Genomic DNA, 27,251 nt, shown 5'->3' with positions numbered 1-27,251 from the left:
CAAACCCTTTGTTTTCAAACAAGCTTTCCCTATATGTAAAAAAAAAGGAGTAGAAAGAAGATATTATTTAAAGTCTCTTTTGGAAGGGCTGTCTTGTCACAGAGAAAACATGTCCTTCCTTGTACCCAAAGCTGATTCAAAGCCAAGGCCCTCCAAATCAAACCAACTGCACTCAGTTTGGTGCATGCCTAGATGCAGAGCTGATTTCAGAGTCAGGTAGCCATCTCCAGGCACAAACATCTGTGACCGAATTCTCTAAGTTTCTTTGTCTGGACAGGCAGCCTCCCAGTACACTCTTGCACATCCCATTCAGTGTATGTGGTTCCCCCAGCCAGCACCATTCCCTCTAGCTCACTTCTTACATCCCATCATCTCTGACGTTCACAGCTGCTGGCTTACAAATTGAACACCTGAAGAGAGCTAGAGAAGTATGGTCCAGGCTACATTCAGGTATAAGGCAGCATCTGTAATCCCTGACAGCAGCCTCTTTACAGTGGTACACAAGCTCCCACTTCTATGCCATCTCTAAAGCTGTGTCCACATGCAAAATTAGTCTTCCAAAGCATGCAAAGGAAATCAAATAAAAAACAGGTATTTTGAGCTTTCATCAAGTACAAGATCCAATATGACATTTTAACTTAAAGAGAAGGCAGTCTTTGCTATGAATGCATGGCTAACAGAAAATGCATTTCATAATTCCCCTGTCAGATACTCCTCCAATATTTCCCTAGTCTCTACTTTTGTGTTGATGACTAAAGACTATCTGCTTTTAAAGAATATATTTGCAAAGTTAACATTCTAAATTTATTATTTTAATACCAGCAATATCTAAGCTGCACTTAAAAACAAATGAAATTTTCATTTATTTTTCAAGCTTTTCTTTAAACACAAACCCTAATAGTAAAAACATACAGTCCCTCTTCCCCTCTATCCTGTGATATTTTAGGGGAATCACTCATGATTAATGCACCTTCCTAATAAGCAGTGTTCAAGTGGAAGAACCATCCCTGCAAAAAAGACAGAAAAATCTGAATTCCTTAAGGTGAATAAAAGCAGAGGATAATGGAAAAAATTCCACTTAACACAGTGGAAAAATATTTTACAGGTCCTACTTTGTTTTTGCTAATCAGTAACTTTTGATACTGACCAAATACTAATGTAGCCACAGATTCTGCTTCAGACAGTCCCTCTGAAGTTCCACTGGAGTCCTGCTATGCAGAACCAATAACTGTGGTAAACAACCAAAAAGAAAAAAAAAAAAGACTTTTTAGCTTTTACTTTCAGATATAGATCAGTATCCTGAACTATTGATTATGTAAATTATATCAGTTCAATTGTATGCAGAAATAAAGAGGTATATTTAAAACTGTACACTTTAAATACTGGTTCATATAAACAAATATTTTGGTCACCTGCATTTCAAGAATGGCTGTAACATGCTTTCCATTTCAGAACCTATAACTAAAAAACATGGTATACCCAACTTGACTGGAATACACTTCTCTTTCTCCCTTTTTCCCTTTTCACGCTCAAATTGTGCCGCTCTACTTTCTCTTTGCCATGTGCTCGTCTCTGTTTTTCCAATGCAAGTTTTGTCTACCCCATACTCATTTTGGAGGTGTTTTAGAAAATTAAGGAAGAATCCAGTCATGTAGTCACTGCAGATTTAAAACAGTCACTTACTGCAATGCTAGGGGTTTTTTCCCAGGATTCTAAAAAAAAGTTTATCTCAGTTTCAGTATATTACGAAGAAATGCAAAAGGCTCTAAAAACACCATCTCACATGCAAATACAGGCACTGCATACAACATGTATTCAACAGACAAAAAAGAACAAAATAAAATACAGATAAAAATAAGCCAATGCATGGCACAAAAGAAAATCATACAGGAAACCACTACCAAAAAAACAAGTCTTCTACATATTAGGTTATTGACTAAAGTTTTGATGGTCTAGCAGCAATGAGAATTTAATACGAATTAATATGTTTTAATCTTCTATTTCTTCACTTTATTTACTATGGTAAAGATTATGGCACTTGAATATTCAGTAGCTTTTAGTCTGCTTGTTAATAAAACTTTTTGTTGATAGAATCACAGAGTTACAGAATGGTTAGGACTGGAAATGACCTTAAATATCATCTAGTTCCAAGCCCTCTGCCGTGGTCAGGGAATCTTCCACTAGACCATGTTACTCAAAGCCCCATCCAGCCTGGTCTTGAATATTTCCAGGGACAAGGAGTCCCCAACCTCTCCGGGCAACCTGTTCCAGTGCCTCACCACCCTGATAGTAAACAAGTTCTTCCTAGTATCTGATCTAAACCTACTCTCCTCCAGTTTAAAACCATTCCCCCTTGTCCTATCCATACATGTCTTTACGAAAACTCCCTCTCCAGCCTTCTTGTAAGCCCCCAAATAAATAATCCATTCGTATACCTCTGCTTAGTGAGCCGCTTTTTATTTATCATGGTCATCAGTTCTCTCCAGACAGTCCAACCTGTAGTACTGACCTAGACAAAAATCCACAAAATTGTCTCTTCTAAGCTATGTAGTTGGCTATCTTTCCTTATAATCTGCTTTTTCAAATATCAGGACATTTGTCATCTTTGTCAAAGTTCTGTTACATATTACAGGATAGCTACATCTTGAATTTATCCTTCAATTTAGCCTGTTTTTGTTATTTACTACGACTTCAGTAAAAAATTCCTACTATAAAAATTTTAAAAAACCCAGGCATATTTAAAGAAGGTTTTTTCAGGTATATTTTAAAGGGACAGAAGCACATTTGCAGATATATCTTTACGATTCTATTCTGCCAAAGTGGTACAAAAGCTATTCTTTTTAATATTGCTGCGTCCAAACTAAGGTATACAACATGCAGATCTCAGGTACGTCAATCAGCGCAAAATCTGCACTGCTTTAAAAACAACTGTATTTAGGCAATGTAGTGGCAAGTCTATCAAATACTCTTGGAAGTGGGAAGCAATACTGACATCCAAAGATCTGATAGTCAGCTTGAACATCACTGAATCACATTTGCATACCCACATTTCCCAGTACTTCCAGATAGAGCCAGGTAAAATCAACATGATTTATTAACCACAAGTTCAGCAGTGCACAAGTACCATCACAGTGCTTCCAGATTGATCCAACCGGGATCTTAAGGCAAAACAGCCATTCTCAGCCTAAACTAGTAAGATGTACTACCTTATAAAAAGCTGTAAGGATGCCTACACTCATACATAATTTACTGATAGCTTGCATAATGAAGGTAATTCAGGCTTCAAATCTCATTTTCTGATCTGAGGAGGCCAGCAATAAGTGCTGAAAGCTTTAGAATATATAAACATACAACCTCCAAATCATTCCAAATAAACAACACAAAAAAAATTATGAAAAATCAAAAAGAGAAGCAGAATAGTAGCTGAGAATATTTTACACATGCAAAAATACATCAATATAGCCATTTCTAAATTCTTGGTTTGATTCTCAAACTTTCTTGCATCTTATAAAAAATGTAACATGCTATGAGAAGTGTTTTTTAGTATTGAGTTGTTTAGCAACACCTGTGTTCAAACAGCCTCTGGTTAAGTTTGACAAAAACTGATTTGACATCTGAGGAGTCCCTTTTTTTTTTTAAATGAAAGGAAGAGGTAAACCCACAAAATTGGATTATATTAAAACATCCACTTATGTTTTAGACTAAAGAAGACTGTCAGATAATGAGATGTTCCTCAGTTTCTGCCTCAGGATAAATATAACCTACATTTTGCTGTAAAAGTCAACTGCCTGAGGTATCTTTATTTCATACAAGATAATTATAATACACATTATCTTCAAGAGGATACAAGTATCTCTATGTGCACTCACTGTACAAGCTTTGTTAATTTTTGGTTTATTTCCCGTTTCAAAAAGAATTACCTTCAGAGTTCCCATGTCTTTCCAGCCACAGAAGTATAGACTCTGTCCTTTTCAATTCTTACTAGCAGTAACAAATCAAAAGAGAAATATTCTAAACAGGAAATTCTTTCACAGATGTGTTAGAACAAACTAAACTCTAGCTATGCTATTATTCAGAAGTGTCTGAATGCAGGTCCCTAAATATTTGGTTGTCAAGGACAGGCTCCTAATTTAGTTGTTAAGAATGCTGAAAGTGCCCGATTCCAGTATACTTCACTGGAATGGTTTATCAGAGTACTTAATACACCAAACATATGCTACTTAAACATTTAGCTGTAGAATTCCAAATCTGAAAAGCTATCACATTTCTGAGTTTACTACAGTATTTAATACCTTTGTGAAAGAAATGCGACAATTTTTTAGGCTCAAACATCTGGGAAAACAATGACAAATCTGTAAACTAATAATTTAAGCTCCAAACATATCCTTTATCTCTTCTCAGCATTCTACAGCAGAAATTAATATAATTTAAAATATGAAAAAATAAGGGGTTTGGCATCAAATATAATGTGGAGCATCTCAATTCACTGTATCTTCACCCTTTTTTCTTAAAGAACAAGCCCAAAGGACTGCTGTGCCAAATGTCTCTACATTCAGTTTTTAAATCTTTCAGCATGCCTCAGCATTTTACACGTTTGCAGCTTTTGTCTAATTGAAATGACAGTGTCATACAATTATCCTTTGAAGTACCGCATTACGACACACACAAAAGTTCTTTCATCTTAGAGTTAGCATATTAATTTAAAGAGAACTTTTTACATAAGGACCTGAGAGCTTTTATAGGAAGGAAAAAAATCAGTAACCCTAAATATGGCTGTGTAACAGACTGAAGTTAAGCAACTCATTTAGTACAGGGCTAAACCACAATTTGCTACAGGACCAAGCACTTCCATGTTCTGCACCAACTTCCAAAATCTTTACTCAAAACAGATTTTACTCAAAACTACTCCTCCAAAGAAAGCAGACAACAAAAAAATAAAGATCAGTTTTTGAGTTTTTGTTCTAGAGGCACCTCCAGCAGTTACCACCCTCAAGAAAAATTACTTATCGTTAAATGGTAAAAGAGAAGATACAAGGACTCCCTGAAACAACATCTCAGCCTTGGCCATATTGATCAACATAACTGGTCTACTCTGGCCTCCAATCGGGAGACCTGGAGACACAACATCTATAATGCTGCTGATGCTTTTCAGAACGCACACAGGATCACTCTTGAGGAGAAAAGGCAACGCAGAAAGAATCGTGCCTTGCAGAAAGACCTGAGGAGTCTTTCTGCTGTGCCTTTTGCAACTGGACTTGTCTATCTCGTATTGGCCTTTTTAGCCACCAACGTGCTTGTAACAAACGTGGGTAGAGCCCTTCCCAAATCTTCGTTTGCGAAGCCCAGCCATGATGATGACCTCTGGAAAGATAATAGTTACTAAACCAGTATGAAGAACAGAACAGTCATGCATGGAGTCTTTGCTGGGTTCCAGGTTACATGTGCTGAAACTATTTTTCTACATTGTAAAGAACGTGTGCCATACAACACAGAATGAGGAGAGTTCATCGGTTAACTAAGGTATGAGTAAGGTGTTGCTAAGTACTGTTGTCTGACCAGAGATCAATATGACTTTTGATACATGACTTATTGAAAATATGAAGTTATGGTCCTATTTCAGATTGGATTTAGTCTACAAAATTTAATAAGCCACATCACAACAAAAGAAAAATATACACAGTGCATCTCGATCTGTGATTAACAGTCTGGGACAAGGACTATCAGCACAACTGCTGCCCAGCTTCAAACAACTACAGCTAAAAAGGCACTGGCTGGGCAAAGCATTGCTTAATTGATTGATATTAATAATAATTCCTAGTTCAACCTGCAAAGACAAAAAAGCAAGTTTATGTAAGAAATTGAGATTACACTTCACATCATTCAACTACTCTGTTCATTGCACCTTGAAAGAATTATTCAGATTAAGTTAGTTTTAAGACCTCTGAGAGTAGACTAAGAGTTCTTAGAGCTCTTTTGAAATGGCAACACACAACACATTGTCAAGACCTTTTCGACATTCAGTTTGTTTAATAATCCGTGTTACAGTACCAAAATATTAGTCACCACCTAAACTTTGCAGTAAAGGTCATCTTTCAGAATCTTGAGAAATATATAAAATAACTAGTGAACAGGAATCATTACATGAGACTTAATACCACACTAGATTTTTGCAGGGAAGAGGAGGAAATAAGAATCAAAAAGAGATCTAAGAACTATCATATATGAAGGTTCTTAGAAATGTGGACCTCGCTGCCAGATGATTTTTTGTATGCTAACACTTTATACAAGCTGGAGACTGAATGAGTATTTTGCAAATAAATTCATTTCATTTCTATCTATTTAGCAACCTTCATCTGATGCTCAAAGTCTTCAAGATGAAAACTGCCAAGAGGCTAGAGAACTATTTTACAGGAAACACTGGACAACATTTCTACATTCTTTATCCTGACTATGTGTCTGACTATGGCCATGGCAGAAGGACACCGAGCTAGGTGGCTCCTTAGCCAGACCCACTACAATTAGTCTAATCTTACTGGTGTACAGTAGAAAAATAAAAAGTTAATTACAGACTAATTTCCTTTTAGCTTTGTAAATAAGAACTAGAATACATTTTCACTAGAAACAGTCAAACCTAAGTCAAAATGAGAAAGTCTCAAATGCATAGTTTAAAATTTTTTCCTTCTATTACAGAAACAAACCAGAAGTCTAATTTTATCATAAAATACATTTTTTATTTCATCATTTATTCCAATTGCCCCTTTCCTGATGTCTACAGTAAAGGATTCTCTCAGCAATTAGTCCCAAATATTCAGGTTTGAGACGAATCAGGATCCCAAAGTCACAAAGGCATTTTGAAGATACGACAATTCCAAACATTGAGTTTTTAGAAGCAGGAGCCTTGGAGTGCTTCTCCATTTATTCTTTCATTTTTTCAACTTCCAGGGTTTACTCATGAAGTTATTATTTCCTCCACAGCTAATGATATTAGCACTTAGTTCTGAAAACACTGTAACAAATACCCAAGATTGCTATTTAATCCCATTATCTTCAGAAGACAGTTCTAAATAAGTGTTATAAGAAATGAGGTAGCAAAGGTGGATTCAACTGCAGAACGAAACCAAAGCAGTAACTCATTATTCATCCTAGTCTCAGTAAAACATTATTGTTTTAGGGGTTTATAACATTAAATACTTAAATATAAAAATATCACAAGTTTTCCACAGAATTACTCTTCCAAAATATCAATAGCTTCAACTACCTGAGACAATACTACAGAGCAACAAGGAGGACTGACCCCTTCACAGAATGGGTAAGGTTGGAAGGGACCACAGTCGGTCATCTGGTCCAACCTCCTCGCTCTTGCTGTTTTTCAAACTACTTTAACTTTTTCAAAAGCAGCAGAACAAAAGAACAAGTTTTGCACCACTTCCACCGCCAAGAAGAAACTAGAAAATGCTAAACTATTTCCCTCATATATACAATTTTAACAATTCAGCTTCAACAAAGAGTGTATACAACTCTCATATTAGGGTCTTCTGTACCTCTAATCCCAGAAACACTGAGAGTTTCCTTCAAGGATGAGGAATTGTCTTTGACTTGGTCTCCCCGTAGTATCCCTCAAGACAAATTGGTTAAATATGGCCCACAGAAGTGTACTATCAGGTGATGAAATAATGGTTGCATCTTCAGGCTCAAAAGGTTGAAATCAATATTACAAACTTCCACTGGCAGCCAGGTAAGTGGCAGCCCTCAGGGGCTGGTGGGGCTAGTGTCAGGGCTGATAATATGCAACACCTTTATTAGCAACCTGAACAATGGGATGGGAGCAAGTCAGTGGCTGACAACAAAATGGCAAGGACTGGCTAAGAGGTTGGAAAGCAGAGCTATTTATACCAACCTCAACAGGCTGAATATATTCAAAACTTTATTAGCCAAGACCATAGGCAATGTGACCAAAACTGGCCCCACTTTGAGCAGGACATTGGACCAGACAACTTTTTCAGAGATCCCTTCCAATCTCTATCAGTGTTATGATTTTCAGCCTACTACCATACACCAATCCTGAAAATAACTTCAAGTTATTTTCACATTTATATGCCACTAAATTCAAACAGCCAAGCAACACAAGTTTCCTTCTTAATTGTAGGAAACTATCATTTAGGAAGAGCATTTTCAATTTGAAGCTCACACTAAGGCATTTTTATAAAACAACAATCAAATATTTTCAGAGCACTTACTTGTTACAGTGAAGATACATACAAATTCTGGGAAAAAAAAAATTGTCAGATAAGTCATTTTAATGATACATAGCAGTGTGTTCATTTCAGTGAGATAACTGGTCATATCAACACTTCTCTTGCTATGCTTTTCAATGACACCGGTCAACTGATTTCCACTCGAAACAAGATGCTTGATATGTTCATTTCAGTATAAAAGTAGACAAACGTACAGCTGACAGACTGTTCCTACTCTTTAACCTATAATACTTTTTCTTCTAGATTATCTTGTCTTTTAAGTGGGCTGTAGGAACAAACAACAATGGGACAGACAGTGCTTCAGTCTTAAGCACTAGAAATAGCCTAGAAGGCACACAAAGAAATATTTATCTTGAGTCAACTAGTGTCTACATTTATTTGAGGTTATGGGCTACATGACAGATTGGCAAGAAAAGGCAGTAACTGGTAAAGCCCAACAGTAACAACATTCAACCACCAACTACAACTTAAACTAAATACTTCTCTTACTTGCTGTAGAATTCAGTACTTAACAGAAAATACTTTACTTACACTGCATTTCTTTTCCACACAGTTAACTATCATTTCAGATGATTCACCCCAAAAAAAGGAGAGTGAGAAAAACCAACCATACACTAATGTTTTCCAATTATCTCTAGGTATTAAAAGATCATTTTAAAAACCCACCTTCCCAAAATTGCACTTAGAGATAAATGCAGAGTCAAAAGAATTAATTAGAGAAGAAATTAATAGCTTTTTTATCACCATCCTTCCCATTCCAGTAGAAACAAGGGCTGGAACTGAAAAGAATTAAGTATGTAAAAGAATTAGTACTTTCTGGTGGAATCCTGTGGATTCAAGCTGCAGGTAATGGCCTATGATCTGTACATATACAAAAACACCCCTGTTCAATTAAGTAAGAAGTGATTCATATCGCCTCTTGAAGAGAAATTAACACAACTTCCATAGGTCTTTTCCATTGGAAAGCTACTGCACTGCCCAGCCTTAATCCCAAACAGCATTATCCTAGAGCACAGAATAGAATATGCCGAGCTAGAAGGGACCCACAAGAATCAGAGTGCAACTGCTGACTCCGCACAGGACAACTCCAAAAAAATCACACCATGTGCCTGAGAGTGTTGTCCAAACAGTTCTTGAACTCTGGCAGTCTTGGTGCTGTGACCACTTCCCCAGACAGCTTGTTCAGTGCTTGACAACCTTCCAGGTGAAGTACCTTTTCCCCAATATCCAATCTAAGTCTCCTGACACACAGTTACATGCCTCTCCCTTGGGTCCTAGTTACCACAGAGAAGAGATGAGTGCCTGCACCTCTGCTTCTCCTCACGAGGAAGCTGCAGACAAAGATGGTTTCTCCCCCATCTCCTCTTCTCCAGGCTCAACAAATCAAGTGACCTCAGCTGCTCCTCAAATGAAGGAGCAGATGGTACACTATCGTCATTGCCCTCCTTTGGACACTCTCCAATAGCTTAATATCTTTCTTATATTGTGGTGCCCAAAACTGCACACAATATTCAAGGTGAGGCCACCCCAATGCAGAGCAGAGTGGGACAATCCCCTCCCTCAACTGACTGGCGATGCTTTGCCTGATGCCCCCCAGGACACGGTTGGCCCTCCTGGCTGCCAGGGCACTGCTGACTCATATTCAACTTGCCATCAACCAGGACCCTCAGATCCTTTTCCACAGGGCCGCTCTCCAGAGTTTCATTCCCAGCCTGTACATCCAGGGTTGCCCCATCTCATGTGCAGAATCTAGCACTTGTCAGTATTTAAGTTCATAAGGCTGGTGATTGCCCAGTTCTCTAATTTGTCGAGGTCTCTCTGCAGGGCCTTCCTGCCTTCGAGGGAGTCAACAGCTCCTCCCAGTTTTGTGTCATCTGCAAACTTGCTTAGTATCCCTTCCAGTCCTGCATCCAAGTGATTTACGAAGATGCTGAAGAGCACAGGGCCTGAGATGGAGCCCTGAGGAACCCCACTAGTAACAGGTCACCAGTCTGATGTTACCCCATTCACTGTTACCCTCTGTGCTCAACCTGTGAGCCAACTGCTCACCCCCCACATGATGTGTTTATCCAGCTGTGTGCTGGACATGTGTCCAGAAGGATCCTGTGAGAGACAATATCAAAAGCTTTACTAAAATCCAAAAAACCCACACCAGTTGGCTTCCCTTGATCAATTAGGCAGGTTACCTTGTCATAAAAGAAAATCAGGTTGAATAAGCAGGACTTTCCTCTTATGAACCTGTGCTGGCTGTGACTGATGACTACATTGTCTTTCAGCTGTTTCTCAGTAAGTCCCAACATAACCACCTCTGTAATTTTACCAGGCACCAAAGTGAGACTGACCTACATTTTCCCAGGGGACCTTACTCACTAGTTCCCTAAGCAGCCTGAAGTCTGCTCTCCTCATGTCCAGGGTTCAAGGTACTGGCCATTCAGGCTGGCACTTTTCCTCTTGTCAACACAGATTTTAAACTCGATTGCTTTGTGGTCACCGTGGCAAAGATGGCCACCAATCACTACTCCACTCACAAGACCCTCTCTATCAACAAGCAACAAATGAAGGAGGGCACCTTTCCTAGTCAGCATCCTTAGTACCTGTACCAAAAAGTTATCAACAAGACGTTCTAGAAATCTTCTGGAAGTCTGTCTGTACCAGCTGTGCAGTGTTCCAAGTTAACATCTGTCAAGCTGAGGTCCCCCATAAGAACAAGGGTGATCTATTTAGAGGTATCCCTTAGCTCCTTAAAGAATAATTCATCACTGTTGTCATCGTGCCTATAGCAGAACCCCCCCATGACACCTGTTTGTTTGTCCCTTAATCCTTACCCAGTGGCTCTCAATTGTGCCATTGCCAACTGCAAGCTTCATATACTTCAGCCCCTCTGTTACATAAGTCACCCCTTCACCTCGCCTGCCATATTCATCCCTCCTCAAGAGCCTGTATTTGTCCATTGTAACATACCAGTCACACGTCTCATCCCACCAGGTTTCACTTATGCCAATAATGTCACATCTCTGGGAGTGGGCCAAGGCTCCTAGCTCCTCTTGTTTGCTTCTCTTGCTCTGTGCATCGATCTAGGAACATTTCAAGTGCAGTTCATTGTAGCCAATACCCTATGGAGAGGACTGAAGGACCTCATTAGCATGCAGTCCTTCAAACTTTGCCATGAAGTTCCATTGCTTACCACTGGTAAACTCGGTTTTCTCCCAGACTTGCCAGTGATAAGCAATGGGATGGCATGCCAGGTTTGGAAGGTGCTCATGCAGTGACTTAGAAGCTGCCACATGGATTCTGGGACTTCAATTTTTCCAGATTTGTAACGGTTTTTTGTGATTTTTTTTTTTACTAAATAACTTTAATTACATAGCTAAGTGTCAGGATATTAAACCATACTCCTAAACAAAACAAAACAAAAAAATTTTTAAAAAAGGCATAACCTTATGTGCTAAAAAAAGATGGGAAGAAGAAAATATGCTCTTTGAACGAGTATTGCCAGGAGATTTGGTGAAAATCAGAATTCACAAAGGCATTAATGGGAAAACAAATTGGATGCTAACAACCTCAAACAATTCTTTTCTCGGAATATAAAAATGCTTGTATTCACCCTGCCACATCTGAAGGATGAACCATAATACGATGTGTTCACTAGACAAAGCAAGCAGAAGGATGGTGTAACCTATCATGAATTGCTGTCCAGGTCTAATAAATGTATTTCAGACTTCCATTATAACAGTAATACATCTGCATGAATGTTAAGGGTATCACTGGTCAGAAATAGGGGGTTTTCTCTAGTACTTTGAACAAACATTTACTGAGGCTTTTTTCCCCCCAACACATGCAAAAAGAAGCAGGTTACTTTACAGTAAAATAGATGTTAAGACTATGCAAAGACATTACCTCATTAACCTCAAGATATAGCAAGAAGGAAACTTAATCCTCAGGCAGGCAATCACTGAGAAAGATACTGCTGAAAGGTAAACTTCTCGTCAAGAGTCCAACAACTAGTACAGGATTCCACTGCTCTCTCTGGTTTCCACCCATTCAGAGAAGGACTTCAATTCCTTTACAAGGCACCCAGTAATTGCTATGCTTGACATATTTAACACTTAAATTTTCTTAAAGTTTCTCCAACTGGAACACAGCAACTTTCTGTCAGTCTGCTCAATTCAGCATACTGGACTTCTCTTGTAGCACGAACCCTTTCTTAGGCCAGAGAAAGAAAGAGTTCATTGCTCTCTGCTTACTTCCAATGCTGTTGTTCAGTATGACACCTACCAAGTACCACACATGCAGTGCCTTCTAAAGAGACAGGCAGAGTCTTGGAAGTAAGCCATCAGTGGGGTTTCAAGATGTCATATCCTTACTGCTGTCCATAAGACAAGAGATGAATACTGACTGAACATCCTATGCAGATTTCATATTTTAATCACTTCTACCTTTCACTCAGGTATTTCCCACAAACAGGTCAGGAGACTGTTGTGTCTCCAGTCTGGCAGCCTCAGGTGAAAAAGACACAGATCAGTGTTCCTTACACCTTTCTAAATCATTCATTACTCTGTTATTAACAGAAAGACATTTCTGAGTTTAGGAGACTTCCATCTGGTTAGGTAAAAACGTAAACTTTTGTTAATTAAACGCAGCTATACAACTGTCCTTCCTAGATGAACCAAGATTTTGATTATATATACACCTTTTTTAAAAAGGTAACCACAAAAATACTTGTTATTCTCCCTACTGGGGTTCAGAAAAAAATAAAAATAAATAAATAATAATAATAATAAATTAAAAAAAAAAAATCCTTATCCACACAGCTATGCCAGCAGATTCCTTAAGTGTAAACATGTACGAAAGTAAAGCTGCACTTTCACCAGCAGCTTGTTTTGCTCGGAGCAGGACAGAATTACTACAACAATATAAAACATCCTATATGTGGGTCCTCACAAAGTGCATAATGAGAACTCTGTCTTTCCTGGACAGACACCAGCACAGTTGTAAATGAGAAAAATGCTGCAAGTAAACTCAACACCTGTATCAAGTAAATACCTATGAACTGAGAAACACTTTCTAAACATAACTAAAAATGGTTATAAAATCAAAAGAAGGAAACACATGTAGTAATGATAATTGTATACAATTCAATTACCTTTTACAACCTGAAGAACTGTTATGAGGCAACAAAACCCAAATCCCACAGCACTTAATATTTGGAGCTAATCCACCTTTCAAGATTTGACAAGCTATCAAGAAACTACTTTACAACAACTGTAAAGGAAAAAAGATGCAAGTATTTCCAAAGCCATTTTCAAAAGTCACCATTATTTAGATAAGCACTAGTGCTGTGAAGATAAAAATCAGCCTTTACCTTTATCACAATGTACAAAGTTTCACCACTACTCCCATCCTGTCACCACCCGTTTCACAGCTTCTCCTATGGTTTCTGTCCTCCACCAACTTCAACACAAAATACACTTAAGACACAGAACTACTTAAGGACTGACTCTAATACCTTCTTATTGAACAGAAATTAATCATTAATAAATAATAATCTGCTAATACTTTTCATGCCTATTTCAAGATAGCTGAGGCAACACAAACTTATTTTTCTTATTCTGCCACCTTTCGTATCATTAAGTTCTCCAGCTGCATTGCAACTGAAATTAGATCCCATTTCTTTGGGGCAAAAACTGGTTTTGTATTCAGTTTTGGGCGCTCTGTATCTTCTATGAGTGCATTATTTCAAGAGGTGCCCATTTTCATTTCTGAGTATCTTATTATCAGTCTCCACCACAGTGGCAAGATGATCATAAAAGGCACATATTTAGCATCAAACAGCTACTTGAGAAAGACTATTTTCTTGAAAAATAAGACAGTGAAACACTCAGCAAAGCTCTAAAATAACATCTCCTGAAAAGTCATTTTAAAATATACACCAGGCAGAGCTACAAGTGCTAAGTGGTTAAATTCACTGTGTACTACTACCAAGTCACTATTCAGTAAAGCTATGTCCAGCATCTAAGGAGAAAGACAGTAAGAAGCTGGCCTGCTGCAGATTACTCCAACGAGCCATCACCCACATCACAGCCTTCTTTCGTCTGAGAACTGCAACTGACCAGGCTGAATCAATACTTCAAAATGTTTTCTTACAGCTACATTGCTGTACCAAAGACTGCACAAGTAAACAGCCTGTAAAACATTCATTGTTAAGCAGGTACTCACATTTGACACATTTGAAGCTGTCCATCATCAGGAATAATCTAGTGTTCCCTAGCTAAACAATTTTTAGGAATCCATGTGGTAATGATTAAGAACATTTAAGAAATGCAAAATACTGAAAAGAGATAGCCTTATGTAAGTATATGCCAGTCAAAAATGCAACACTACTAGTAAGTTTCCCTGATAATACCTTGTACAACAGGTATCTACATTTATGAAATTTGACCCCAAAAATGTGATGAAATGCTTTAATTGCTAGTTATAGAAGTAATTAGTATAAAGGTACAGGAAGTTTCCATGAAGTGCCAACGCATGGTGACACGGTGCAGCAAAGTTTAGGCCCTCAAAAACATGGAAACGGGTGAGAACTTGTTTCTCAGTGCCTAAATACGTTAACCTTAATAAGTACAGGCACTCTCAAGAATGCAGCAAATTCTAATGGCTGCTGAGCAAGGAATGTGTTTTCCTGGAAAGCAAGGCACATTTTGAGCAATACTTTAACAATACAAACAAACAAAAACCCCAACCACCACCAAACTAGCAAACCCCAAACAACACCACCAAAACAATACTGAAGGAACACTAGTTCAGAGAACTAGTTCAAAGAACTAGGACACCAGTCTCAAAGAGCAAAAAGAAACACACTGCCCAAAACCAACCAACTAAAGACAAGAGTACAACTAGGGACGGGGTACACAGCAGAGCCCCTAAGATATTCTTTTATACAACGCTTGCTGCAATGTGCAAAACCATTATGAACTAGGCTAGGACTAGTTTACTTAGAGAAGATGCAGCACTTTAAGGTTCCTATAAAAGGCACAAGGGGCAGGTATTTAGTGGGCTCCATATAAACCAAGACACAGTCTAGGAGGTTTGCATGCTCTGAAGCCAGAAAATTAAAAGAACTCACTTGTATTCATCACTTTCCAAAACAACAATATTGAAGACCTATGCCAAAACTCTTCACCTCAAACTAAAGGCTATGCAAGCAATTATTCTCAAAAAACACAGTTATAAAGATTTCTACTGTTCCGAAAACTCATTTCTCCACCTTCCAAGACCTTCTCACGTGAAAGTGTGTGCTCTGAAAGTGCTTAGGACGTCACAAAAAAAAAGTGTTAGCGATTTCATGTGTGGAGAACATGATTTTGCCTTCTCCTGCCATTTCAGAAACAAAGATCTTACTTCCTAGTGTTCCTTTAATAATCTATAATGTTAACCAAAAGAACTACAAGGGGTTTCCTACAAAAACATGGTGGTCATCATTATTAGTGCAAAACTGAAGACAAAAATCCATCTCTCTTCAAAGTTTCCTGTGGCCTTTCCTATTAATGGTAAAAAAAGCTAAAAACTTAGTTATCATTCTTTTAAATTCCTCTAGGAGTATTACAAATCAATGCCAGATTTTTATACTAGTAGCAAACCGCAGAGGACAGTTGTGTTGGCTGATAAAAATATCTTCCTCTGCCCTCAAAAAAATGCTCTTTAAACCACTACATTTTTTCCAGTGTAGGAAATTCTTCCGGGTTCCAAACTGAATAATATTTACACCTGAACAACTATTCCGAGCTGATGGATCAATTTTCTTTCATTACTATTGTTTTGACCGTACTTTAACAGGCACATGTCCGAGTTTGATCCTCCAAAAGCCCTAGAACTTACTCTCTGTTGACAAGAAGACATTAAAGGAAAAAAAAAGGCGCGGGTCGTGACAGGTCTAATTGATTTAGGGTAAATGACACCTCATCTGCTCGTCTGTTTGGATACCGCCCTGTAATGACCGCTGTGGTCGCTCCGCCCGGCGCGGGCCATCACGCTTTGCCCGCAGCGTGCGGAGAGCGCTTCGCCAGCGCAGCCCACGCGGGGAGCCCGGGCACGGCCGGAGCGCTCGGGAGAGCGGTCCCGGGGCTGCGCCCGGCGCCCCCAGCGGCTGCTCCGCGGCGGCCGCACCCCCCGTCCTCGCTCACCTCGGCGGCCGGGATGTTCACCACACCTGTCGACCTCCTCTTCTCTCTCAGCTTCCTCTTCTCGATCTGCCCCTTCCCCTTCCTGGCGCTGGGGCCTGAGCTCTTTCCCTTGGCGGCCAGCTTCTCCTCGCCCTCGGGGGAGTCCGGCGCGGCGGCGGTCTCGACCCCGCGGCCCCCGGCGAGGGCAGGCGGCGGCTCCTTGGCGGGGGCGGCGCGGCCCAGGGCGGCGCTGGCCAGGCTGACGCAGTTCACGGCCCCGCCGGCGGGGGGCGCCGCGCGGTCGGGGGGCAGGTTGTTGTTGTTGTTGTTCAGCTCGGCGGAGGGGCCGCCCCCTGCGGGACGGGGCTCCCCTCCGGCCGGTGCGCCCGCGGCCGGCGGCGCCTGCTTTGCCCGCATCTTCTCCCGCTTGGCTTTCCACTCCTCCAGAAAGTCCGTGGTGCTGCCCCCGGCGCTGCGGTAGCCGCCGGTCGCCATGTTCCCAGCGGGCTGGACGGCGAGAGCGCCCCACCAGCACCTCTGCCGTCGCCCGCCCCGAGGCGACTCTGGTGCCGCCCGGAGAGGAGAGGTCCCGGCGGGGCGGGCGGGAGAGTCGGGGGCGGGGAGAGAGGCTCGGAGAAGCACAAACACCCTGGAGAGAAACAAAAGGGGGGACGTGAGCCGTCCCGCCGCACTGCCCATCCCCGTCCCGCTGCCCCGCCAACTCCCCGGGAAACCACCCGGGTACGGGTCTCCATCACTACCCGCTCTCACACGCTCGGCTCCCACGGCTCGGACCGTGGGAGGGGCGAGGGGCACCGAACCCGCCGCGGTGCCCCTCGCTCCCCGGGGCTCCCCTCATCCCTCGGCGCAGGGCCGCCCGGCGGCGCCCGCCTTCCCCCCCGCCCGCCCGCCGCGGCCACGACGACCGCACAGCGCCGTCCCTCGCTCCCAGCCCGGCGGGTGCTGTGTCCCCGATCCCGGTGCCATCCCCCCGACGCCCGCTTGCCTGCTCGGAGAGCCGCGTTCCCGCGCGGAGCGGGGCGGGGCGAGCGCGGCAGGCGCTCACCTACCGCCCGGCGGGGCCCCGGCTCGGGCGCTCCCCAGCGCCGGCGGCACCAGGTGAGCGGCACCGCCTCCCGCCGTCCCGGAAGGAGCGGCGCGCCCCCGAGGCTTTCCGAGCTCCCTCCCCTTTCCCCATCGCGGCGCGGACGCAGCCGAAGCCAGGGCGGAAACTGCCGAGATGGCCTCGACAAAGGGGTGAGGGCGGGGAGGCCCCGCCCGGGCCGGTGCGCGCCGCGACCCGACCGCCCCGGGTGCTGGCCAGCCTTGGGGCCGCGGCACCTGCCCCAGGCAGCGGGAGCGGACACGGACCTCGGCGCCCCCGATGAGCAGCAGCCAGGGCTGGAGAGGGCGAGGGGCGCCGCGGGAGAGCGGGATGAGCGGGACGGCCGCCACCGCCGCCAAACGCCGCCAGCCCCGGGCCGCCCTCCACACCCCGGGCAGCTTTAACGGGCGGCGGGCGGGGGCTGCGGGAGCACAGCCGGGAGGGGCCGGAGGAGGCGGTCTGGTGTCACCCCTCTCCGCAGGGGGCTCCGCCGAATCCGCCCCGCACCTGCCGCGAAGCCTCGGGTGAGGGGCCCCGACGTGCGGCCGCCTCCCGCGGGGCAGGTGCCGGGCTCGGCCCTCGGGCGGGGCGGCTCCCGGGCACCGCCGGCCGCTGTCGCCGGCGCCGAGGCAGGAGCAGCGTGTGCAGCCCGGCTCGGTCAGCCCGCGGCCCCGCTCCCATCAGGGACACGCCGCTGGGACGGGAGCGCCCGCTTGGCCTGGAGACGTGGTCCGCCGGACAGCGGGGCTGTGCCCGGGGGGAGGAGCCCCCGGTTGGTGGCTGCCGCGGCATTAATGACTTCCCCGGGGCCGCTCCAGCGGTGGTCAGACCGCAGCAGCTGGTGGAGTTCGCTCCCGCGGGCGGAAGGTTGAGAAAGAGCTTATGTTTTCCTGATGTGACAAGAAACAAGAATTCAAGGGGTTTCCTTGAGTCACACTGCAAAGACTTGAAAGATGTCTCGTTTATAAATAATAACAGCTCTCAGTGGGGAAACTTGACTGCGTTAAATGTTGGGGAAAACGAACATGTAGGGATCGTGATGGGAGTGTGCGTATCTGTTAAACAGCTTGTGTAGGTGTTAAGATGGCTAAACCTGCACGGAAACTCAGCTTTTTTTCGTTTGCCCGAACTCACCGTATCTTAATTGCTACTCTGAAAACTGATCGTGGTACTTTTGGAAATCACTGATTTCAATAGACTTGTGGCTTGCCTAATCAGCTTTATAAAGTGTATGCTGAGGAAAAATAGTGGATCGGTGCTACCTTTCCAGCATCAGGACAAGATAGAAGTTTACATCAGTTAGAGGAAATATACAGCCTGGGCTTACCTAGCTATGGGGACGTGATCACCTTTTCATCACTTTTTTTCCCTTTTTCAGATTCAGTCCTGCTTTAGTCCACCTCGTTAATAAAATTCAGTATATAAACTTTGCAAAGGCTTTTGGTTTCTTTTTACAGAAAAAAAAAATTCTAGGTGTCACAGGTATGGGTAAAAAATATCTAGCAAAATGAGGCTCCACATCTGACACTAGGCACTCTGCACAGTGTAAATAACAGGCTTAGCCCATGTAACCACTTTCGCCTTAGATCTCTGCCTTGTTCCCTTTCACAGTAGTGGGCACAGTCTCACCCTACCAACCTTGTCTGCCCTTCTGGTGATCATTCATTTACTTGGACTTTTCACTGAACTCGTATCTGATTTCTGCTCTGGTTTGGGTTTAAGAATGTTTTTGGTGTGGCGGTTGGTTTTGAAGGGGTGTTTAAATACTTGTATATGTGGAAGTTAAGGTACAGTTTTATCACTGCAGATGAAACCTTTTATATTTCAGGCTAAGGGAAAATCCCCAAACAAAACTGGCTAGTTGTTCTGTGTTTTGTTGGAAAGCTGTAAAGAGGAAGAAAAATAGATAGTGAAAACATAGTTTTGTACTCTTTACTACTCAGTAATACAAAATTAGTGAAGTTGGTTCCTAAAAAATATTTTGACTAAGCACTCTCCTAAAAAATAATTTTTACCTACACTCTTATCTGTAGAGTTTTTGAGTTAGACAACTACTCAATTGTATTTCTAGAAAATATAATCTAGAAAAAGGATTCCTCATGTGAATTCTTGTCTGCCTTTCCCCTCCTGTAATTTTTTTCCATTTATAAAATAAAGAGCTTTTCTTGAGAGAATCATGTAACCGTGGCAATAATAGTATTTCGCCCTCACTTTTACACACCATGAGCAGCACAGCTGACCAAAAATAAGTAAAAAAAGTCAGGTTAGGAAGTTGTTACTTATAGTATGCTGTGTATATGGAGAAATATAACAATGTATTTTAGTGTTTAGGGCACCCTCAGTTCTCCGTTACCCCAGGTCTCCCCAGCTGCTCCCGGGGTTCCTCTCTCTGGCAGTCCTTAGCAACTGGCAAGGCTTAGATGTGCATGCCCCACTTAGCATCTGATCTGCCCACCTTTCTTATGTGTGGGAGGTGATGTGTCCAGGGTTTAGCTGCATCTACCAATGCTGTTGGATTTACTTTTTTTCTGATGTAAAATACATTGTGCGGTTTGGGATTTTTGGTTTGGGATGGTTTTAGTGCCAAAAAGGCTTTGTGTGCCTTACAGTCTGTTATTTATTAACAGAAGTTATGTTGTGGTGAGTGAGGTTGGGTTTAAGTGCCCAATACAAAAATGCTGACTATCAGATGTTTGCATCTCAATAAGGTTGTCTGTGCTGGAGAGCTTTCAGGGATAAAGTCCCAAATAGTTTAAGTATCATGCTGCATGTTTTCCTCTGCCACAAGGGAGTACAGCTTAATAGCTTGCAAACGTTTTTAGAGCAGCACTTTTTTTTACAAAGAAAAAAAAATCTTCAGGATATCCTTAAGGCCTAGAAATACAATTCATTTTATGAGCTATGTTTTAAACTGGCATAATGACAAGGGACCTTAAGCCTTAAGATACTGCGTTTTATATATTCAATATTATGGAATAAGATTCTCCCCTAGAGGTAAAATTACCACCAGGATTGGGTAGGATGATCTTGATCTTCTTTGCTATGCAAAAAATACTTCATTTTTCAATTTAGACTAAAACCCATAATTCATTCCTAAAATATCAAGGAAATGAAGTGTGTTTTGGGGTTGGGCACTTCAAAGCTCCTTCCTTTGTAAAGGGTTGCAAGCTGCTTGAGTTCTTTTAATTTATTCTAGAGATTCAACCAAATTATCCAGCCTTTTTGTTGTGTTTACAAGTTTATCTGAGCCATAATCTTTTCTGAAGTGGTTATTTTCAAGGGCTGGAAAATAAACCAGTGGATATAATAACATATTACTGGCTGAAAAAATTAAGGACAACATCCAAATTCCTGCCCAATATCTGTTTGCTTGTTACCATTGTGCTCTGAGCTTACACTCTGCTTTTTACACCAATTGATACCTGTATGTTCTGTACTGAAATTCCCTCCCTCCCACCCTCTTCAGCATCTCTGGAAGTTCTCCCCAAAGCCTCTGTTGAGCTTATTGTATTCTCCTGCCTGTTTCCCAAACACACGTGCTCCTCCTTCTGCTCACATTCCTTTGGGCCCCTGCCTGTCTTACCTGAACTTCCATGAAACTCTTTCACTTAGTGCACCTATCTACTGCTTCCCGTATCTCATCCCCTTTGAAGTCCATTCAGTCAGAACTCTTCATGTTTCTTCTCCCAATCCAAACTTTTTCAGTCACATACTTGTTCTACCTGCTTTATTAAACTAGGTTTACTAAGCTTGCTCCAGTGATGTCCTATTAAATTTTCCCTCTCTGCTGCTTTAAATTTTCCCTGCTGGATAATCCTCACCCACATCACTGTACCATAACTAACCTACCTACCTGCTTATTTCTGCACTATCTATCCAATAATGCTGTTGCTTAACATTGCTATGACTTAGTGAAATCTTACTGCCATCTTTTTGTAGAAATATCTGTCCCTCCTTTTATCCATAAAATTTCAAAAACCTCTCTTTAAATCTTTCACTTTAAATCTCTGGCTGTAACTTCCATCTAATCTTCCTGTAAACTTCCCACCTATGCTCCGTGACATTTCTAATGTCAAATCTCCCCTGAAAGTAAAATAATCCTTAAGCAAAGCACCATTACCCCTCTTGATTCCTCTTCTTTAACCTTTCATTACTAATGGTTGGGTATTTTGGTGGTTTTGTCTAAATGCAAATGAACTGCTACACTTTTCAATTTAATACTGTTTTCTGCTACTTCTGAGCTATGCATGCCTTCTGAGAGGCTTAGCCTATTATCATGGGTTTTTTTTATTTCCTAAACTTTTCTTGCAGAAATTAATTAAATTATTCTTCCCCCCCCCCCCCCCAGCTTTGTGTCACAGCACTTAACTTTTTGGCAAGATTTTCCTCTGTAAGGTTCTAACAACTGATTCTGTTCTAATTATGACTGGATTGCTTTCTTATGGTTTGTGCCTGCAAACTCATACAAAGCTGACAATCCCACTTTTACTGAAATGCAAATTTTATCATATTTGTTGTGCCACTGAATTGGATGCTTAAACCTTTTTTTTTCAATTGCTAGGGCCTGATTTAAAATCTTGTATGTAAATACAGCAGAGCTTTGTGAAATAGCTGGATTTATCAGGAGGCACTAGCTTTCAAGATCAATCCTAGAATGCATCTTCTAGTCTGGTTTCTGTATTTGTTTTACCATTCTTGAACTCTGGTATAATTTAACCAAAAATAACTAGTTTCTTTGACTGGTTTGTTTTGACAGACAAACTAGTGTTGTTTCTTGCAGCAAAGTTCATTCATCTGGCTGATGGAGGAATGCAGTATGAAAAGGCAAAAAACAAACTTACAGAAAGAAGTTTGCTTGATTTTTTAAAGTATTTCATCTTACAGTATGAAAAATGAATGCAGAGATTGCCATCTGTCTCCAGCTGGCATTTGTTGGATAAGAATGACAGTGGGGATGGGAATGCATTCAGTATCTGTGCAGATGACTTCAAAGGCATGATGGGAACATTTTCTGCCACACTTTACAGTCTGACTCTGTAAGATGGTGTGTTGCTGCTGCTCATGTCCTGTACCATAGGAGGGTACAGAGCCATGACTTAGCTTGTCTTACTACTCCTTGCTGTTTGTGATGAGGTTCAGTCAGCATAGCTTTGAAAGAGTTCATTGAGCAACCTCTTTTTTTGCCCAAACAGGTCCTTTGTAGGGCCAGATTTGAACAGTGAACCAGGCGAGTGTGCCCTGGAGCAACTTGTTGAGAAGTAGGGAAGGAAAAATAGACACAGAGTCAAAACGTTACACAGTGAGGTATAAGGAGGTAGAGAAAATCTGGTGCTGATGGGAAAGAAGGGAGGAGAAGGTGGATGCTGTGAGACAGGCTATAAATATGCTTGAGGACCAGTGTGCAAAAGGCATAGAAGCAAATCCCCTCATGGTGGATCAGTAGCACCAGGATGTACCATACAAAAGAAGCACTTGGAAGAGAGTTTTTCCCTACTTTTGGTATCACTGTCAATGAGCCTGGAGAGCAGCTCACACCAGAGCACTTCATTATGGAGGATCCCTCAACATCACAGTATTGGAAAGAAACGCAACAAATTGAGCAGCACTGAGTCTGTCAAACTAAAATGCTCCTTCAGAATGCCCATGCGTCCTTGCCGTAAGGGAGCGTTACATAGAGGCATTGGATTTGGCTATATACTGGCTCATTAGTCCAGCTCCACACTTGCCCTTTTGGGAACAAACTGCTTAGAAAATAGAGCTTTGCATTCCTCCACAAGAGAGAGCTCTTCTAGTCTTATGGACATAAGCTGGTCTTAGGTGTTTTCTAGGGCGTGTCTTTGTGTCATGTTATCCTCTAGAGTCCTGAGTTCTTGGGAATACACCACATGGGCACCTGTGCTGCCACCATCTTCATTAGTGGAGAGGCTGCCAGGTTACCATGCTGCTGTGCCATCTAAGATACTGTCTATCACCTTGGTAACGAAGAGCTGACTGTAATTATCCATATGACAGAAATAATATCATACGTGTAAGCTACCCTTAAAAGATAAGTTATCTGAATAACACTACCCTTGTTGCTTTTTATGATATGTTTCCAGCACCTATGGAGCCTATTCATTCTTCTTAAAGACAGCATCCTCTGACCATATGCCTGGACTCTTAGTCGTATGGTTTAGTTTTAGGTAGTCCTGCAAGGATCAGAGAGTTGGACTCAGTGATCCTTGTGGGTCCCTTCCAACTCAAGATACTTCTATGACCTCTATACATCTAAATCATTATAATTTTAAAACATTGTTAAACAGATTTTGGTCTACACCACCGACAATTCTGTTTCCGTCTTTCTCTATCTCCAAATGTAAGCACACAAATGAATAATTAGAAACCAAATCAAGTGGTTACTGGCTCACTGTCATTCTGTCTTGTTGGTACTGGTTACAATTCATAATCCTTCAGGGCTGTTGTGTTGTGGGTTTGTTTTGTTTTAATAACAGCCCTCTGCCTCATAAAAATTATTTTGATTTTTTGATGAACTAGTACAAAGTCAGTAAAAATTAATTAGGCCTCTTGATTCTCACTGTGTACCTCTTGGTTAAACTGTTATACCTCATCCTTTTGATCTAACCTCAGGCAGGTGATGAGCTGCACGCTGTAGGAAAGCGCAGCGGGTGCAAAACTATGCCCCAAAAGAATCATAGTTAAGGCTGAGGGATCTCCTCAGAGAGCTGACTAAGAAACTTGGCCTTCACTGAAATGCAGCAGATGATGCATGCAGAATTTAGTGTGATGGCTTTTTACAATGCTTTGTTTGAGCTACCCATTCATTTGGAGATTATTTTTCTCCTGCACCACAGTATTTCTAGGGCCTACTGTGCTTCATATGATGGACCATAACGAAGTTGCCTTGGAAAAAGAAACAGGCAGATATTTTAGGAATTTAGTACTGGTTATTAGTAGCAATCATCTGGAAGTGTCCAAAGCAAACACAACCAACAATCAATCAATGGCAGTGTGGTGTCAGTGAATGTAAGCAAAGGGGGGGAAGCACTTGGAAGAATTGGGAGTGAGTGTGTATGAAACCAAACAGACTACAAAGGAAGTGAAAGGACGTAAAAAATAAAATATGCTTCCTATTGTTAAAATTTTGTTGATATTTTATATTACAAAATTTATTTCAATGATACATGGCCGTACTATAAACATCTAGGACAGAAGTTTGAGACTGTGAACAATTGGGAAAAAAATCTATGTGCCACTGTAATGATCTAACATAAACAAACGTGGACATGCTTAAAAAAAAATTTGTGATTTGCTCATAATATATATGATTTGTTCTTTCAAGATGACAAGCTTTAAATACGTATTAAAAAGAAGTTTTAAATTAAAAAGTGACTTGAAAGAGGACAAGCTGAATACTTCACCCTGCCCAGCAGCAAACCCACAGCCAATGCTAAGTTTATTTATTCCCAAGCTTTAGGACCCAACAGCCATGCCCCTTATGGGTTTGCTTTATTGTTAGACACTCAAAAAGAGATGAAACAAAACTAAAAAATAGTCAATTATGGTTTGCCTGCAAACACTTCAATAGGTTGAAAACAAGAAAGAAGTGTAAAAGCTTTCACTGCTTTCCCCCTGGAAACTGTTTTGAGGTATAGTGGAGAAAAATAGGAAAGGGGCCTATGAAAAATAGTGCTGATTCGTGAGGAGGGGAATAATTGGATTGAGTGGGAACAGGTGATTTTTAGAAGTGGGTTTAGCTTATGGTAAAACCAAACCCTTGCATTAGAGATAACCAAAAGTACGTGGGAACTCAGTGGCTGAGTAGAGACACTCCTGCTGAGCAAAGATTAGATTATCAGTGAAAAACAAAGACCCAGTGGTCAGGAAAAGACTAATGGGGTCTTTGAAACCAGTAGGGATCTGAGAATCTCAGGATAAAGCAGTGTGAGGAAAGGGGGAGCAGGAGGTGAGGAACAGAGATGGAGGGAGAGCACACAGTGTTGAGGCTGCTGGACTTGTGGAGTGAGGAATTGTGGACAGCAGAGGATTCAACAACAGATACAACTGTGCAGCAATGAGCTCTGGCAGAAATAACCAGTGATGAGTCTGCAGGGGGAATGAAACAAGAGAGAGAAGTGGCAAATGATTAGAAAGTGCAAGAAGCAAGCAGAAGCATGGGAGGTGGTCTGAGGGGCCAGAAATAGGCAGCAAGTACGAGAAGGACTGAATGAGAGTGCTGGGAACTGAATGGTCAAGGCAGGGTCTCGATGATCAGGGTGGCACACAGGAGTGACTGAGAAGACTGACAGCCGAGATGAGCGGAAGATGGAGGAGAGGCTGCTCTCTCCAGCAGCTGTGGCATGTTGGTAAGCTTGTAGTGACTTGTTAGTAAAATATGAAGGGAGTTATTGTACTCAGTGTCTGCATGTAGCAACTCTTGAGTGCCACTCCCCATACAAAGGGAAAGTCAGACAGTGCTCGAGGTCCCAGGGGAAGTGGCTTCTGAGATCTTTTGGTTATGGCTATCACCAGGGTTAACAGGGAATGTAATTAGACCTCAAAGCGTTTTCTGGCACAGAAAATAGTTGTACATGGTAGATTGGAAATTGGGGCAGAACCCTCTGCATGCAGAGCTGAGAAGAAGAAAAGGCTGAGGAGATGAGGAGAATATGAGTGCCTCTGGTGTGCTGCACCAAAGGAGAGACTGAAGGCAGCAAAGGGAGAACTACAAGGACCTCACAGTGTACAGAACACTCTGGTTACAAAAAGAAGCAACACATATAGTAATCATACTGAAAGGGGGTTGAGCAAGAGGGAGTTATTCAGTCTTTTGGCATTTCAGCCAAGTGCAATGTTGCTATGAACTGCTGGCTTGACAACTTTTGATACAGAGGATTATTTTTTTTGCTGTCCCTCTTAGCTGTAGCAGAGCCATCCCGTGGTGCTAGGTGTCCAGTCCTAGTCTGTCTCTTCACACAGTATGGGAGTACTCACTGTGCAATGGGTCCCTGCCTGCGCTCACAGAGGGATCCATCCTGCCAGACCCGCTGGTCCTCCTTGTGTTACAGTTTCTGCCTCCTAAATGGGATCGATTTCAGCTCACCAGCTGAGCCAAGAGCGCTCTGCCCTTCCCAGGTTGTTAACGCTCCTTTCCCAGGCTTTCAGTATAAGATATTTAGAGGTAGTCCTTGCCACCTTCAGACTAACTCAGTGCGTTCCTTGTGTCAATGAATTTGAGGTTGCTGTTCTCTGCCACACTTCATCGGTCATACTAGACCTGGTTCAACTTACAGCAGTTTCCTCGAGCCTCTGTCGTTTGAGCCATTCCCTCGTACTGGTGTCACGGGAAGTGCAGAAGCCATGCTGCCCTCCCAGACCCACTCGGACCGGGGCACGGCGGCAGCTCGCCTACGGGGATGCGGCGGGAGCCCGGGAGGAGCCCAAGGGCAGCCCAGAGGGAGCCGCGGAGGAGCCTCGGAGCAGCCCAGGAAAAGAGAAGCCGTCTGGTGCCACCTCCCGGCTCCGCCGCCCGCCAGCGGCCCTTCCCCGCTCGGGGCTCCTCCACGGGCTGAAAACTGATCTCGGTGTCATTATTTCTAGGTAGAAACTGGTGAAATAATATTAGCGCTTCAGCGGCATTGCTTCCGCTCCTTCCCCCTTACAGTTTTAAGTAGAGTTGCGCCTTCTTTTTACACATTGGACTAAAGAAGCATCATAAAAACCTGTAGTGAAAGC

The 27,251-nt window shown here is 42.4% G+C and overlaps 1 protein-coding gene across 1 annotated transcript in view; it reads right to left on the bottom strand.

Moving 5' to 3' along the window:
- The window catches only part of PAWR (pro-apoptotic WT1 regulator), a 77,819-nt gene extending 60,686 nt beyond the window's left edge, over positions 1-17,133 (bottom strand). Inside the window, exon 1 of the mRNA XM_027664141.1 lies at positions 16,436-17,133. Within this exon, the coding sequence (XP_027519942.1) occupies positions 16,436-17,113 (678 nt within the window). The 5' untranslated portion in view covers positions 17,114-17,133. The remainder of the gene's footprint in view (positions 1-16,435) is intronic.
- Positions 17,134-27,251: the final 10,118 nt, after the last annotated feature.

The sequence above is a fragment of the Corapipo altera genome, unplaced genomic scaffold (genome assembly GCF_003945725.1).
Source record: "Corapipo altera isolate COAL_440 unplaced genomic scaffold, ASM394572v1 1, whole genome shotgun sequence".
Lineage (NCBI taxonomy): Eukaryota > Metazoa > Chordata > Aves > Passeriformes > Pipridae > Corapipo > Corapipo altera.
The sequence above is the reverse complement of the archived record's forward strand: the minus strand, read 5'-3'. Positions and strand labels throughout refer to the sequence as shown.